General features: G+C 42.6%; 1 protein-coding gene across 4 annotated transcripts in view; it reads right to left on the bottom strand.

The window, feature by feature from the left end:
* PCGF6 (polycomb group ring finger 6) overlaps nt 1-17423 on the bottom strand; it is a 70563-nt gene that overhangs the window by 34185 nt on the left and 18955 nt on the right. For 3 of the 4 annotated variants that reach the window (XR_014712501.1, XM_084635072.1, XM_084635071.1), the window contains exons 5-8: nt 17096-17155; nt 15292-15400; nt 6868-6895; nt 2384-2482 (exon numbers count right to left, since the gene is read on the bottom strand). Coding sequence is in view for 3 of the 4 variants with exons in the window: in XM_084635072.1 (XP_084491198.1) it covers nt 2384-2482; nt 6868-6895; nt 15292-15400; nt 17096-17155 (296 nt within the window). In the remaining variant the exon portion in view is untranslated. Of the gene's footprint in view, nt 1-2383; nt 2483-6867; nt 6896-11483; nt 12427-15291; nt 15401-17095; nt 17156-17423 lie in introns of those variants that run through there. The other variant, XM_084635073.1, reaches the window with a different exon arrangement.

Here is a 17423-nt window from a genome sequence, read left to right as displayed (position 1 = left end):
GCACCATCCGTGTCTGAATTGAATGTTGGCTTCTCTCTAACTTCACATCTAAGAAAAATGTTATTTACTTAGGTTTCCCAACAGCACTATCTACAATGGGAAGCTACATACATTCTTACTGAGAGGAAACCAGTAAATGTAACTAGGTTGTTTCTACGGGATGAATAATTTATATCCAATTTGCACTGTCACCATGGGACAGCAAGCAGCATGAATAAAGACTCAATGCTGGAAAAAACAAACAGTCACGCTTTATTGCCTTAAAAAAGGGAAAAAATAAGTGTCTGAGACAAACAAACAGAACTCAAAGACCATAACTTTATTTCTGCTATTTGCCTATTCTCATCAGCAGCAGCTGGATGGATCATTTATGCATTATGTAACTCCCGCGGCCTTCTCAGCTGAACAGTAGTTGGAATAATTTCTTAAAAGTTGCATGGGGTTTTAGCTGTATGAGTCTCATTGATTTCAATGAGAACCGGGCGTTTAAATCCCTGTGCACAACATTTGAGTGTTCCTCTATTTTACACACGCACACACACCTTTTTATTCCACCCCACCCCTCCAAAATCACCATCTTCCCCCACCACCCTCTAATCTTTTTGAACCTCCTTCAACATTCAGTTCAGCCTTATTGTGTTCACCTAAATCCAACTCCTGCCTATATTTCTGCTCTCATATCCTCCCAGGCTCCCTTCTACTTCCCTCTGTGCCTTTTGTTTGCAATGCCATTGGGCTTTTATTGAACGTACTCCACCTACTGTCAAGCCCCATGTACAATTAAAGTAATATACAGGGAATATTATCAGAAAATTTAAAAAAAGCTGCCACTGAGTGGGGACAGTTAAATCTTGCATGATCCCCTGGTACACACACTGAATCTCAGCTTTTAGGAGTTTGCTTACTGGATTAGATGAATACTATGGCTCTGCCTCTGGCCTCTAAGGGTGTGTCTACATCAGCGGTCTCCAAACTTTTTACACCCAAGATCACTTTTTGAATGTAAGGGCAACCAGGATATACCCTGCCCCTTCCCTGAGGCCCTGCCTCTTCCCCAAAGCCCCGCCCCACTCACTCCATGCCCCCCTCTCTCCATCACTTGCTCTCCCCCACCCTCACTCACTTTCACTGGGCTGGGGCAGGGGTTTGGGAGGGGGTGTGGGCTCTGGGCTGGGGCTGAGGGGTTCGCAGCATGGGAGGAGCCTCTGGGCTGAGCCTGGGGCAGGAGGTTGGGATGCAGGAGGGGGTGAGGGGTGCAAGCTCTGGGAGGGTATTTGGGTGCAGGAGGGGGCTCCGGGCTGGGGCAGAGTGTTGGGGTACAGGAGGGAGTACTGGCTTTGGGAGGGGGTTCAGGGCTGTGGCAGGGGATTAGGGTGCAGGGGGGGTACGGGGTGCTGGCTCTGAGAGGGGGCTCAGGGCTGGGGCAGGGGGTTGGGATGCAGAAGGGGGTATGGGGTGTTGCTGGCTCTGGGAGGGGGCTGAGGGCTGGGGCAGGGCTTGGGATGCAGGAGGATTTTTGGATGCAGGAGTGGGTATGGGATGCTAGCTCTGGGAGGGGGTCAGGGCTGGGGTGCAGACTCCTGCCAGGCGACACTTACCTCAGTTGGCACCACAGCGAAGCTAAGGCAGGCTCCCTGCCTGCTGGGGCCCCACATCACTCCCGGAAGGGGCCTACATGCCCCTGCAGTCCCTGGAGGGCTGGGAGCGGGGACACATGGCTCTGTGAGCTGCCCCTATCTGCAGGCACCACCCCCAAAACTCCCATTGGCCACAGTTCCCCGTCCCGGCCAATGGGAGCTGTGGGGGTGGTGCTTGCAGGCAGGAACAGTGCAGGTGACCCCTGCCCTCCCGGGCCCACCCTGGCTGTGCTGGCCGCTTCTGGGAGCAGCATGGGGCCACGAAAGGCAGGGAGCCTGCCTTAGCAGCAGGCAGCCCTGCTGTACCGCCGTGGCCGGAGATCGCAATCGACTGGGAGAGTCCCCAGGTTTGGTGACCACTGATCTACACTGTATCTGACAGCAAGCCTCTCAGCCTGGGTTGACAGATTTGCATTAGTCGGGCTTCCACTAGCATGCTAACAAACAGCTCTATTGACATTGCTTTGATGTTGCGCAGGCTTGACAGCCCAAGCTCCAAGCTGCAACATCTACAAAGCTATTTTAGCATGCTAGCGAGAGCCCTGCTAACAAAAGAATGTCGACCCAGGCTGGGAGGCTCACTTCCAGATGCAGTGTAGACATACCCTACGTGCCAGCCTTGTTTGCTGGACACGTACTGCAATGATCAGGGTGAACCAGCAGCCATGGAATACATCACTCACTTGAAATATTAAGAAAAAAAGTCTTGACCCTAAGGTGGGCTGAATGCCTCTCTTGTAACCTACCTGACAAGCTGGGTCAAGATCCATTTTTCTTCGCAGGAATTTTTCCACGTGTCCGATGGTTGCTTCTCCTGAAACTCGCACAAACTTCTTTTCCAATGGCTGCAGAAAGAGCAGACGGTAAGCAACTTAAAAATGCTGAGTGCTCCCACCCATGGTTCTCTACAGAGGATTCCTCCAGCCCAAGCCTAACCCCTGCTCAAAGGGCCCACACACTACAGCTGAAGATAGCTGAATTAGACTCAGACCTTAAGGCCAGAAGAGACAGTCATGATCACGTAGTCTGACCTCCTGCACATCGCAGGCCACAGGACCTCACCCATCCACTCCATTAACAAACCCCTAACCTCTGACTGAGTTCCTCTCTGTCCTGTTTCTAGATCACTTTGGGATGAAAGGCACTATATACAAAATAATAAACCGGAGCAGGATTGGACCCTGGGAATCTATCTAAATCTGTGGCAAAAACCTGCACTGACGTCAACAAGAGCAGGACGGAGTTCCAAGTTTGCGTGCCAATTTTAACTACCAGGCAGCACAGATGCTGTACATAATTTACTACAGCACAGACATTAAATTGCTCTAATGCAGTATGGTAAATACCTCTTTTCATCTGTGAACAAAGGAGTTGCCTGCCACAGGCACAGACAGAAGTTTTATAAAATGGGGGTCAGGCCTATGAGCTCAGGCCACACTTCAGAGCTACACTAAGAAAATAAAACCCTCTGGTATTTCCCAGCTCGCACAGCGTAATTTTCTTTTTTTTTTTAGCCTCTTGTAAGTGACGTTTCAGTTCTGCTGGGGCTAGATTAGCACTATCTGAATCCCAGAATCATTTTCAACTCAATGTGTCACAGTGGTGAATACAATGGCTAGACTGGATGGGACGCTTTTACTGTCATTTCCAAGTATTTCCATGGTGAGGACTGTAACATGACGTTTATTATGCCATTCTTGAAGATATTTTTTTAAAAGGATTTTTTTCACAGATAAAATGCTAAACAGCTGCCTAATGATTTGGGTGGATACAAAGAAGAGGCACAAAGACAGAACAGGCTGCAGCACTCAACGTGATAGATGGAGTTCCCTTTGTCCCAATTAATTGGATTTTTACATTAAATTATGGACGGCTGTGATTTACTAGCCAAGCCATATTGCAAATACAAAGAGTACAATGAACACGAAAGGCCAAACTACTCTGATTTAAGTCACAGACACAAATATTTATTCCACCTATAATAATATAGCTATCATGTTCAAACAACAATGCATAGAAGTCAGAAACAGAGTCAGAACTACTTTGCTGACCCTACTGTAGCTTTGTGTACAGCACGAATCAGAGCATTGTTTATAGAACACACAAGGCACATTAAAAAAAAAAGTCCCCTGCCCAGTGGATCTCACAATCTAATTCAGATACACAGGAGAATTATGCAGAAGGAAGGAGATAAGGGGACAATGCTGATAGGGAATCCAGGTAGAGAGGTTTCACAAGAAACGGGTCTGAACGAGGGATTTGAACTTGGAGATTTAGCTTGGCTGGAAGAAGCAGAAAAGCATGAAGCCAAGAGTGAGAAAGGAGGTAGTGTGGGGAGAGAAATAAGAGCATAAGGAGGAAAAAAAGAGGAGGAAATGAAAGCAGAGAAGTAAATGGGGGCTTATTAATGACATAGTAAGGAAGTGGAAAGTGATGTAGAAAAACAGCCAGTAAAGGCATTCAAGGGAGTTAAAGGTGATTCTTTGAGATCATTCAGGGCCCAGTTCTGCCACCTTCATCCATGTTAGTATCAGTCTGTTAACAGTCCAATTGGAACCAATGGGACTACTTGTGGAATACAGTACATTGTGAATAAAAGCTGGCAGAACCTGGAACTCAATGTTTGTAGAAGACTTCTGAGTTAAAGCTGAGTTTCAGTCAGGCTGTTACTGGAAGCCTGTATTTATGGCTTAAAAAGGGGTTGGATCAGCTTACAAAAAAAATCAATTTCCTTACCTATGTCACAAACCCTGTCTTAGATTATTAAAATAGAAAGTGTTTTAAAAACCAAAACCTATTTCTGTCTATGCAATTTATTTTTGCAGTTTCTCTCAGCTCAGACAAGTTCTCATGGGCCAGTACAATGGTTGGGTTGCAAACACTGCAGGAGAATATTTGTAACTAGACTTTCTACTGGAATTTAAAAAAACAACCATCATCTTATGGAAACATTTCAATTGCATTCAGGTGTTGTAAGATACTGTTTTATGAAGCCTAACCTTTAGGTCAAATTTGATTTGACTCCTAATTCTCCCCCTACCCACCAATTTCAGCACTAAAGAAATACAAACTCTCCTGTCCCCAAGGGAAAAATCATGACACTGACATACCATGTGGCTCTGAAACTACACATCAGGAGGTGACAGACGTAGTTGAGGTTTGCATAATCTCTGAATACCTAAGTAATGTATATGCAAAAAGAAAAGGAGTACTTGTGGCACCTTAGAGACTAATCAATTTATTTGAGCATGAGCTTTCGTGAGCTACAGCTCACTTGTTGATATGTATTAATAATATAAAATGCATTTAACTCTAGTGGGTTTTAATCTGTATTCAGTGCCTACATCTGAGCAGCTTCCTCTGAAGCCATTATATGAACTAAGAGGTGCCATCTGCATAGCTTAGAAACATAGTATGAAAATGAAGGAAAACTCCTTGTGGAAGGCGGTCACTGTGCATACACATCAGCCTCAGTAAATGTTTTTTATTTCCCTCTAATGTTTTAGACTTTTTATTGCCCCTGACAAATGTTTTTATTACTGGGAACAAATATGCATCTGATATGGACATTTTTCAGTACTGGAGATTTTTTCCTGTGCCAGTAAAATGGCTGAATTGCTTTAAACTCAATTTGTAAGCTAACGTTACATCTACCGTGAAACCATGTATACCTCTTCAAATCCAGAAAGCTGAGCAAAGAATTGATGGGGAAATGGGATCAATCCAAGGCAAAGAGAATGAGGGTGAAACAGGGGTAAGGGGCAGAAACAAAGAAACAATGCAGGAGAAAAAACACCGGAGGGGCAGAGAACAATGTAGAGAAAGCAACTTGGCTGGAGATATTTTCAGGAAGGCAGCTTCCCCTCTGCAGATTACTTTCTCATTCACAAAATCTACATTCACAATTCAGTTGTAGGCTCAGCTAAGCCCTTTGGGACAGGGACAATCTCATTTCAGTGTTGGTAGAGTGCCCAGTACAGTGGGGCCCTGTTCTCAGTTGGCTATTAAGCTCTACAATAATGATTAATAAATCATAACAAAGGTGAGTAGTTGCACCCGAGTTGCACCTTTTCAGATTTGTGCCTGCAGTCTGGACAGGTATCAACCCAGCTAAAAATAAAGATGAGGCAAAGGAGAAAGGATGGGAAAGAATTAAGACAAATTATATGTAATATGTTAGTAAAATGCTGTTTGCTCCCATTCTTAAATATTAAGGTTGCATATCTCCATGCTAAACGTACCCATGTTTAGTTTCTCTTTTACAATCTGCTACTCTGTGCTGTTCCATAGCTTTTTATTCCTAATATCCTGCTGTCATAAAAGATAAAATGTAATATGTGACTACATAATTTAAAGTTCTATCTATTGCTTGGCTTGAATAGAGCCTGTTTCCAAGGTATTTATTCACATACTGAAATGATACACTTTGCACATCCTTAATTACAGCCTGTCAAATTATGGAGAAGGCAGCAAGAGATGGGCAGTTTCACACTGTGAGACAACACTGATTTGGCACAGTAGGAACAAGTTTTAGTTGACTCTACATTACAATACCGCGGAGCTGTATTTATTTTCCAGTTCAGTAACCACTATTCAGAGAAGAGATGAATGTCTTTAACAGAGAGATCAAGGTGAGAGTGAACTAGCAACTGACCAGGGAAGTCTATTTAGCTGCCTAGCAAATAGGCACAAGTATTTCTTTGTGCCTTCCATCTTCCTCCTGCGGTTATACATTAGAACTCAAGACTACTACCTCTTGGTTGATGAGTACAGAAACACACATTAAAAACTACATCTTCCAGAACAAATCAGAGATTTAAAAACAAAAACAAAACAAAACAAACTGCAACACTTTGGGCACGACTATTCCCTTGGGCAGAATTCCAAATAAACGTACAATAAGGGCACTCATCCCCCAGAGACAGAGCCTGAAGCAACAAGCGAGACTAGTCAGTTTTATTATGTTCCATTCTCCCACACTAAAATATTATTTTCCTGCCTTTTTAGTCTCTCTTCTTGACACACCCTGTGACATTATGCATTATGATGGATTTTAAAGTACAATGTAGCTCAATATCACTTTATACTCCACTGGGTAAACTCCAGATTGTGTGTCCAGGTGTACTTCTAGTGCAAAGCAAACCCGGATGAGCTAAATTAAATTAGATTAAAGTTATACAAATTTCCCAAGTGAAATGTATAGGAAAATAAATTCAAGTCACATCCACACCTTAAAATTCCCTGCGCCTTCATTAGCTCTGAAAGACAAGAGAAAAGTTAACATAATCAATAATATCTCTAAGCGACATGGTTATTAGCAACCTCAAGTTACTATAATCAATAAGCCACAATCATACCACACAGTTTTGGTGCATTAAATATCCTTAAAAAAAATAAACCAAAAACCCAAGGTATTTCCTTTTAATTGAATTCATAATAATAAATGAAATACAAATAGATTGCATTTATATAGTTGTTCCTTTTTCTCCTCTATTGCATTCCTGTAAAATAAACCCTTTATGTCTTTTTCATATTTAAATCTGCCACTCTGAAGTGAAAACAAAACAAATAAGCCAGAATAACACACTCAAATCTCATATATAGTGTAAACTATCAGATATAACATTAACTTTCTTAGGAGTGATCTGGAACAAAATATAGCATGGATAACTAGAAAAATAAAAATGTCTTCCAAAGGTTACAAACATTGCTGTCTAGGTATTTATACTGTGCTTATTACTGGTATCTAAGCTGCTAATAGACAGTGCTCAATAATACTGACAGAGCATCTCACACCATTGTAGAGATCCTTGGGGCTAAACATAGACCTTTCAGAGTACATTCCTCCTAGGGGAATTCTGCGCCAAAAAATAAAAAATGCAGTGCCAAAATATTAAAAATTCTGTGCACAATATTTTAAAATTCTGCATATTTTATTTGTCAAAATAACACAATATAACCATGCCAGTTTCATTTATTATGATAATTTATTTCAAAATACCTGTCAGCAAGTATGTCTGTAACAATATAGACAAAAAAAAAATTCAGGATTTTTTTTTGACAAATATATTAATACAGAACTTTGAGTAATAATTCATTTAAACTACAATACAGAAACATTTCCTGCATCCCTAAAAAGCATTGCAAAGGCTTGAGGGAGTCAAGGGTAACAGAGGAGCTGAGGGAGAGGGAAGTAATTGCTGTAAAGGAGCCTGGCAGTGAACCTAGGTGTGGGCGGGAGAAGTATGGAACAGTTGTTTTTGGTGGGGGAGGGATTGTTAGAGAGTTGGGGAACCTCCCCCATGCAGACCCTGGCAGAACCCTAGTCTCTCCCATTCAGTCAGGCACATCCGCCCCTGTCCCCATGTGGCCCTGCAACCCCCCCCCAACCCATTCAGCCCCTGGCTCAATGGAGTTACCCCACTAGCTCCTGACTCATGCCCCAGTCTGTCCCCCCACTAGCCCTTCTGAACCCCAATTTGCGACCCCCCCCAGAAGCCCCGTATGCCCCTCTCTGTCCGTCCTGTGCCTCCTCATCTAGCCCCACTGTGAGAAATGCAGCCTTCGCTGCTGGTTGGCTGCCCTCTCCTCTGGTGCCACAGCAGCCCCTGGTGGGCAAAAGGTGTAGCTACTGCTCCTCTCCAGAAGAATCTATATTCTGCAGAGAAAAAAATCTGCAGGAGACATTAATTCTGCACATGCGCAATGGCGCAGAATTCCCCAGGAGTAGTACATATATGTTGATTAGTGCTGACACTATCTAGGAAAGAAGGAGAATACCAAATGCTTCAGATGAAAGCAAAAAGGAATTGGCCAACCCCTTCTCCCCCAACAAAAAGAAATAGAGAGCCAAATTTGCAGCTAGTGTAAATCAAGAGCTACACTGGCTTCAATGGAGATACACTGGTTAACACACCAGTTGGTCATCTGGTCCAGAGACTATGCCTGAAAAACAGCACAATACTGTACATTTTAAGGTGGTGAGGGTGAGGCAGAGAAGAATTCCAGCTAACAGTTCAACACAGGAAAAACAAGCTATCAGAGTTTTACCTACTACAAAGTCTCTAAAAAGGATGGCTTTCAGCATGAACAATGCCCACTTCTTCAGGTCTCATTATTTGTGTGTCAACTAACAATGTGTGTGAGAAATAATGCAGCACTTAGTTTGTATTGGAAGAAGCAGAATCAAGCACTGCCCATTTAATATGTTTATTGACTATAATTGCTACAGACCACATACACGTAACAGAGAAAAATGTCTTTGCAATGCCTACATGGACCAAGTGTTAGCGTGAAGCTTTAGATTGCTATATTTAGATATCACCATCTCCAGTATGTGCCTACCACGAGATAGAGAGTTGCATAAAACCAGCATTACAATCAGCTACTGAAATGTATTTTAAAAGATTAGCTGCCTTTTCCTAGGTGTAGGGACAGAATCATGCAGGCTAGAATTTTATCTTTCAGAATGCCTCATTTTATTCATTATCTGTATGTGTGTCTGAGATTGGACAGGAGAGTATGGTCAGAAAGATTTTAAAAGGGACTGAAGAATAATGTTATCAGAAGGGGAAATAAAAAAAAGATAGTGATAAGCATTTCTGTTCCAGGAGTGGCTCTCTCTGATCCATTTCCAGTGCTGCAGAAAATATTTAACCATTTCATGAGCACATGATACAAGTAATTTGGGAGCAAATTTTTAATGTAAAAAAACTCTGGCTGGTTGACCCAACCCTTTTAAAGTTTTCTTTAGTCGCTGAGACTTCATAATCTCGCCCTCCATTTCCTGGGCAAGTTATTTCTGATTTTAAGTTTTGAAGAGGAAAGCAGAGCATTTTTTACAACATCTGCAATTCTTAAACATCTGCCTAAGAGCAAAGGTTAAAAAAAAATGACAGTCACCTAAAAAATACAAGCCCCTTGTTACTGCTGTTACTTTTCTTACTGGCTCCTTAGATTACTGCACCCAAAAGAATGTTTTTGTTGTGGCTCTTTTAGTTTAGGTCTTCACTCTTTTTACATTTACTTAATTTTTGTACTTCACTCAGTATAGTCAATGAAACCAAACTAGTCAGTTTCACATTGTATACTGAACTTTTGCATAAAACTGTAATGTTTGAGTTGCAAACACTTAAAGGGAAGCTTCAAAATCAAGCCAGCAGAAAAACAAATTCAATCAAGCCACACACACACACACACCCTAGATTTGGGATCTAAATTGCCTGACAAAAGTCCTTTTGTACTGATAAAAGAAAAATGCATCTGCTGAGAATCAAAGAAAAAATTAATGGCATAATCTTAAACAAGGGCTAATTTAAATAGATTTACTTTTCTCAAATCAACCCAAACTGCAAATTATTTTATAGTTAAGGACAGTGTCAAGAAGCTGTCTATATAGTCATTAACCATTACTAATGTTCTCAAAAGCATATCTTTCCTTCAAAAAAATTGTAGCCTTGATGTGTGTTCCCTTTAAAGGACATTTTGTGCTAAAACAATATTTCAGTTTTTAAGAAGTTGCCACTTACCAATTACGTATTTATATATCCAGAAAGGTGAAGATTTGTCAACGTACTAGCTGAGCTGCAAAGAATGTAAATGTACCCATTTGTCACTTTACGCTCTGTGCAGGTTGTCTCTGCCACCTTGTGGTGTAATACAGCAATGTTTTCTATCAAGCTTAGGTCCCAATCTTGCAATGGAATGGGCCTGAAGTCAATGGGAACCTGCATGGACTGTGCTAGTGGAATGTATATTGTTATATCACACTGATTATGGTAGAGAAGCACATTAAAATATGAGTTAAAGGAACATTATTAAGTTTGCAAAGTCAATCACTTAAAAGCTAGGAGAGGCCAGAATCTAAGGGGCCACAAGGGCTCCTTGATCTTTTTGAATAGACAATGTGGCTCCAACCTTTATTTACTACAAAATATTCAGACCTTGCTCTGCACACAGAATTTATAATTTCCTCATGGACTTTTCTATGGTGCTCATCACTATGGGATCCAAGTGCTTCACAAACATTAATTTATTTTCAGAATGCTCCTGTGAGATGAAGAGTCATTATCCCCATTTTACAGATGGGGAACTGAGGCACAGAGATTAAGATCAAATGTACCCACAAATTTTGGGCACCCAATTTGAGACACCCAAGACCTGATTGCATACTATAGCACTTCAGATGTTCAAAACACATTGTGACTGCTCAGCACTTCCGAAAATCAGACTCCTGGGTCTTGAGTCAGGGATCCAGAAAAAAGGAACAAATAATTAGTGACCACCTGTGAACTGTTTTTAAGTGACTTGTGCAGACTCACAGAGAAAGTCTTTGTCAGAGACAGGGATAGAATCCAATTTACCAGGCCAGTATTCAACTGCCTTAGCCAGGATGCCATCCTGTCTGTTCCTGAAATCTCGTCTCATTCAGCACATACCTTTCAACTTCTGCAACAAATGAGGCAGGGGTCCTATAGATGTGCTTAATTCACTACATACCCTTAATTCATTCCTAGAGCATGGTCCACCCTGTGTGTGTAATGATGCAGGGGTCCTGTGGAAATATTATGTGATTACATAATTAAATGCAAAATGCAGGGGAACGGGGTGTGTGGGAGGGGGCAAATTAAGATTACACAGGCATTTCTGGCATTTCCTAACTTTTCAGTGCTTGACTTTGCAACTGTAATAATGTCCTTTTATTGTAGAAAGAAAAGGAGTACTTGTGGCACCTTAGAGACTAACCAATTTATTTGAGCATGAGCTTTCGTGAGCTACAGCTACAGCTCACGAAAGCTCATGCTCAAATAAATTGGTTAATCTCTAAGGTGCCACAAGTCCTCCTTTTCTTTTTGCAAAGACAGACTAACACGGCTGTTACTCTGAAACCTTTTATTGTAGTTTTGTGAGTGCAATTTCCTAGACTTAAAATTAAATAAAAGAAATCCCATCACACTGACACTCACATGGTTCATCAGCAGGATTGGAACCTTTGGAATGACTGCACAATCCTCAGCCACTTGAGCTAATGGAGTACCAGACAGCAGTAGTAAATTGTCATTCTCTACATGGGCCAGCACTAGAGGAGGATGGGACAGTTTGCTGGATAGTTGTTGGCTAGTACAGCTTGTAAAAATGAAGCTGAAAAGGGTAACTGTAATTTGCTGGAAGAAGCTCAGAGTAGTGAGAAGAGCAGCAGTTTGTCTGTGGGGAGTGGCAATGTGCCTGGTCAGGAGATTTGGGATGAGCCTAGGCAGCCTTGTGAGCTGATGGCTTTGTCTAGTCAGCAGTTTGGGAAGGCGAGGATAGTGGTTTTGCTGGATATTTGCTGACAGCAAGAGAGAGGTGGTGGTGGTGGTGCTTGGGGACGGAGTCATGCTCTAAGGGGGATGGAGTCATCTATCTGCTGCCCAGACTGGGAAACTCAAGAAATGTGTTGCTTGCCTGGAGCTAGAATTCAGGATGTGACGGAGTGTCTGCTGAGACTGATCAAGCCCTCGGACCGCTACCCCTTCATACTTCTCCACGTGGGCACCAATGATACTGCCAAGAATGACCTTGAACGGGTCACTGCAGTCTACGTGGCTCTGGGAAGAAGGATAAAGGAGTTTGAGGCACAAGTCATGTTCTCCTCCATCCTCCTTGTTGAAGGAAAAGGCCCAGGTAGGGACGATCCAATTGTGGCGGTAAATGCATGGTTACACAGGTGGTGTCAGAAGAGGGCTTTGGATTCTTCGACCATGGGATGTTGTTCCAGGAAGGAGGATTGCTAGGAAGAGATGGGATCCACCTAACGAAGAGAGGGAAGAGCATTTCACTGGCAGGCTTGCTAACTTAGTGAGGAGGACTTTAAACTAGGTTCGCTGGGGATGGAGACCTAAGCCCTGAGGTAAGTGGGTTACCGGGAGGAAACACAAGGGTATGGATTGGATGAGTGGACTATAAGGTGGATAGAAAGCTGGCCAGATTGTTGGGCTAAACGGGTAGTGATCAACGGCCCGATATCTAGTTGACAACTGGTATCAAGCAGAGTGCAGCAGGGGTCAGTCCTGGCCCGGTTTTGTTCAACATCTTCATTAATGATCTGGATGATGGGATGGATTGCATTGAACCCTCAGCAAGTTTGCGGATGACACTAAGCTGAGGGGACAGGTAGATATACTGGAGGGTAGGAATAGGGTCCAGAGTGACCTAGACAAACTGGAGGATTGGGCCAAAAGAAATCTGATGAGGTTCAACGAGGAGAAGTCCAGAGTCCTGCACTTCGGATGGAAGAATCCCATGCACTGCTACAAGCTGGGGACTGACTGGCTAAGCAGCAGTTCTGCAGAAAGGACCTGGGGATTACAGTGGATGAGAAGCTGGATATGAGTCAAAAGTGTGCCCTTGTTCCCAAGAAGGCTAACAGCATATTAGGCTGCCTTAGTGGGAGCGTTGCCAGCAGATCAAGGGAAGTGATAACTCCCCTCTATTCGGCACTGGTGAGGCCACATCTAGAGTATTGTGTCCAGTTTTGGGCCATCCACTATAGAAAGGATGTGGGATAAATTGGAGAGAGTCCAGCAGAGAGCAACGAAAATGATTAGGGGGCTGGGGCACATGGTTTATGAGGAGAGGCTGAGGGAACTGGTCTTATTTAGTCTGCAAAAAAGAAAAGTGCGGGGGCATTTGAAGCAGCCTTCAACTACCTGAAGGGGGGTTCCAAAGAAGATGGAGCTAGGCTGTTCTCAGTGGTGGCAGATGACAGAACAAGGAGCAATGGTCTCAAGTTGCAGCGGGGGAGGTCTAGGTTTGGATATTAGGAAAAATTATTTCACTAGGAGGATGGAGAAGCACTGGAATGGGTTACCTAGGGAGGTGGTGGAATCTCCATCCTTAGAGGTTTTTAAGGCCCGGCTTGACAAAGCCCTGGCTGGGATGATGTAGTTGAGGTTGGTCCTGCTTTGAGCAGCGGGTTGGACTAGATCACCTCCTAAGGTCTCTTCCAACCCTAATCTTCTATGATTCAGTGGGGAAACTCAGGAATCTTTGGTTCCATTCCAGACTCTGGAAGGGAGTGTCAAGTGGGCACAAACACTTCTGCCCATTCCCCCCCACAAGCTTTACCCCTTCCGTCTTGTTCCCTCTGATCTGTCCCTACCTCAGTGCTGTCTCTTTCCCACATCTGGCTCCTTGACCCAATCTTCACCCTTTAGGTTTCTCATCTCAGTTCCAATCTCCTTCCTCAGTCAATCCTCCTTCTGGGCTTGCTGTCCGAGTCCCAGTCACTTCCCCTCCCCTCAGACAGTCCCACTGTCCTTGCCCAGCCAGTCCCAGTTCTTCCCTCTTGGCTCCTTGTGCGACCTGGTTCTCCCTCCCCAACCACTGGCTCCCAGTGGCTCCTTGGTCTCCTAATCCAATTTTAGTAGCATCCCCCTGCCTTCCTGGCTCCTTGTCCCGGTGTCCTCTGTCCCTGGTTATCTATCCCAGTCTCTTTGGCCAACCAGTCCCAGTTATCCCCCTTCATTCCCAGCTTCTTGTCAGATCTGTCTCCTCCCTTCACCTGGTCCTTAGTCCCAGTCTTCATGCCCAATCAGTACTATTCTCCCCCATCTAGTCATTAGATCACAGTATTCTACCCCCTGCCTGCCAACTGGCTCCCAGTCCCCACCTGTTCTCCTCTCAAGCTCCCATTCGTAGCATCCCATCCCTGACATCCAGTCCCAATCATCTTGCCCATATATTTCCAGCCTCCCCACCCAGATCCCAGTACCAGCCTCTCTTTCTAGCAAGTTGGAAGAAGGTATAAAAAGAGAGACTGTGAAACATCAATTGGCCTCTCTCCCCTCCCCCCAACTCAACACCGGGAAGAATGTCTGGAGGACAAAAGACTTTGAATTGAGGGAGTTTGGTCCCAGGCTGGAAGGGTGCCCAGTCTGTACACTGAGGAACTGTAACCTGATTGTAACATCTGTCAGGGTGAGAAAAGCCGTTCGATTCAACTCTTGCTTAGACTAAAAGTTTAGGATTTAGAATGCGTGTTTACTTTTAATTTTCTTAAGGTAACTATCTCTGACCTTTCTGCCTACCATGTATAATCACTTAAAATCCATTTTTCTGTAGTTAATAAACTTATTTTTATGTTTTAGCCTTACCAGTGAGTTTGTCTAAAGTGCTTAGGAAATCTCAGCTTAGGTAACAAAGGCTGGTGCATATCCACTGTCCTATGAAGTGAAGAACTAAGTAATGAACTTACACTGGTCAGGCTTCAGACCCGTGTAAGACGATACAGTCTATGATTCTATGAGTTCAGATGTACAAGGCTGGGGAGAACCAGCTGGAGCCTCTATACTGATAGTTCATGAGTGGCTGGGAGATCATTCATGTAACACAGTTGGCTGTGTCCCTGCATGTGTATGGCTGTGTAAGTGTAGTGCCTATCAGAGGTTTGTAGCTTGACATCTGCATCAAAGTGCAAGAAGAACCCAGGCTGGTGGAACGGAGGGTTCAGCAGTCCCACAGTCCAGGTTGCACCCCAAGGACCCCGTTACCACCAGACAGATACTTTTAAAAAAACCCTCCCATTACAGTTATTCCAAAATCTAAGTGTGGTGCTCACATTTCACACACACTTTCTTACAGTTTTACACCTGCTGCAAGTCTTTGTTTGACTCACCCAATGAACTCCAAAAGCAGTGAGACGTCAAGTTCTGGTGGGATTCGAAACACTGATCCCAAGACTTTCCGAGGTCTTCCTCTGCTCACAGGGACTGGCTGTGGGACAGCTAAAGAAATCAAAGTGATGAAAAAATGTATCAGCTGCTGAAGTTCACTGTATGTGATATACAAGTCAAACAATGCGGCATAAATAACCACTCAGCTCAACTATGACTTTCATTAATTCAAATACATGTTTAGTATAAGTGCCAATAATGGTATTTTCCTACCATACAGCATACCGTCTTTCTGAACAGTGGTTTATGTCACAATGGGCCATGAAAGTCATTTACACAAGTATCTTTCAACTTCTAACGGTATCTTTAAATATCTTATAATTTAATTATCTTACCATTTAACTTATTTCTTACCTTAATTACACTTAATGAGACAAAAATGCACACCACACATACATCTTTCCTGGTTCTAGATAAAATATGCATTGTGCAATGGGACAGGCTGAAATCCAACAACAATTTAGATTATTTGTTGAGTGCCAACAATGTGCTTGTTGCTGCACAGCACACAACAAATGAAGACAGCCCCTACCTCAAAGAGTATAAAACCTGGAAAACACACAGAGGTGGCATTGACTGGGAAATCCTGAAGCATAGAAGATAATGTCTGTTCAGATGTTTTCAGTTATGTTTATTCTCATAGGAATTACCTTAGTGAATCAGACCAATGATCTGTCTTGTCCAATATCCTATCTCCAACAATGGCCAGAACCAGCTACTTAAAGGAAGAAACCTTGTAGTGGGCAATTATAGAATATCATGCCCACAAAAAAGTTTCCTCCTAAACCCTGGTAGCTGGAGGTTGGCTTATGCCTCAGAACAGAGGATTTCTCTCTCTTTCAAAGCTCTTTAGTATTTACTATAACAACTCTTGGATATCCTTGTTATTCATATTGCCATTATGAAAATCGACTATTTATTTCTCCCGTGCTTTCTTTCTCTTAACCAGTGTCTGAGACAGAACAGCACTTTGTGTCTCATATCATGACTAATTATTTTCTTTCTTTCTTTCCCTCGTGAGGGACACTTTGTCAAAGGCCTTTTGCAAATCCAAATAAATTATGCCTACCAGTTCTTACGCATACTATTTTATTGAAATAGTCAAAGAATTCCAATACATTAGTGAGGGACAATTTTCTTTTGAATAAGCTGTATTGGATAGATCCTACCATATCATGATCATCTAGGTGTTTTATACATCTGTTTTAAAATCTTCGCAAGATCAATAAAGTATCAGAAAAGATACTTTGCACTTTTTACTCTCTTTTCATTAGATGGGTCTCTGATAAGTTCATTGAGCTTCATAATACCCTAGAAAGGTAGAGAAGCACTATAATCTTCATTTTATGTACAGAGAAACAAACAGAGAAAGCTAAAAGGACTTGACTGATAAATGACTGAAGATTATTCCAGTGAGTAGCAATTAGTATGTCACAGATAAAATACTGTGCATTTCTGAACTATGTAGTACTGGAATTTATTTGTTGCATTTTCACACTGTAAGACCATCCCTAGTTTTTATTAAATATCTAAATGGTCATGACATATCTTTTACATGCATGCACAAAACCAAAACAATTCAAAATAAATCTCAATAACTTGAAACAGAGTTCAGATCATTGTGGCATTTCTTCCAACAGTGAACCACTATTTCAAAAAGAAAGACTACTGTTAGGAAATATTTAAAATTTTATCTTGTTGTAATACTGTACTTATTCCCCCAAAGTAAAGTAATAATAAACTCACCAGGTTTGGGTACTTCTAGACCTCTTTCTTTATAGAAATCATGCATCTGCTTTTTCTCTCCTGAAAAAATACAAAATACATTGTAAACTGGGCTTTGTTACCTATGGCAAATACAATACCTGGCTGTCTAGTTTCCAATAGCTGCTTAAGGAATTTACTGGAACAATTCCAATTAGCATTAATAGGGGCTTCCCAGGCATCTGTAAGACAGCAGCCCCCTTAGTGTTTCATATTAGAGACAAATTATATTAGATTATGCACAACAATTTAGTACTGTATAGTCTATTAACGAATATAACCAGGACTTGGAAAATTGCCACAGAATATA

Source organism: Lepidochelys olivacea (assembly GCF_965140295.1).
Source record: "Lepidochelys olivacea isolate rLepOli2 genome assembly, chromosome: 7".
In the NCBI taxonomy this organism is placed as follows: domain Eukaryota; kingdom Metazoa; phylum Chordata; order Testudines; family Cheloniidae; genus Lepidochelys; species Lepidochelys olivacea.
The sequence above is the reverse complement of the archived record's forward strand: the minus strand, read 5'-3'. Positions and strand labels throughout refer to the sequence as shown.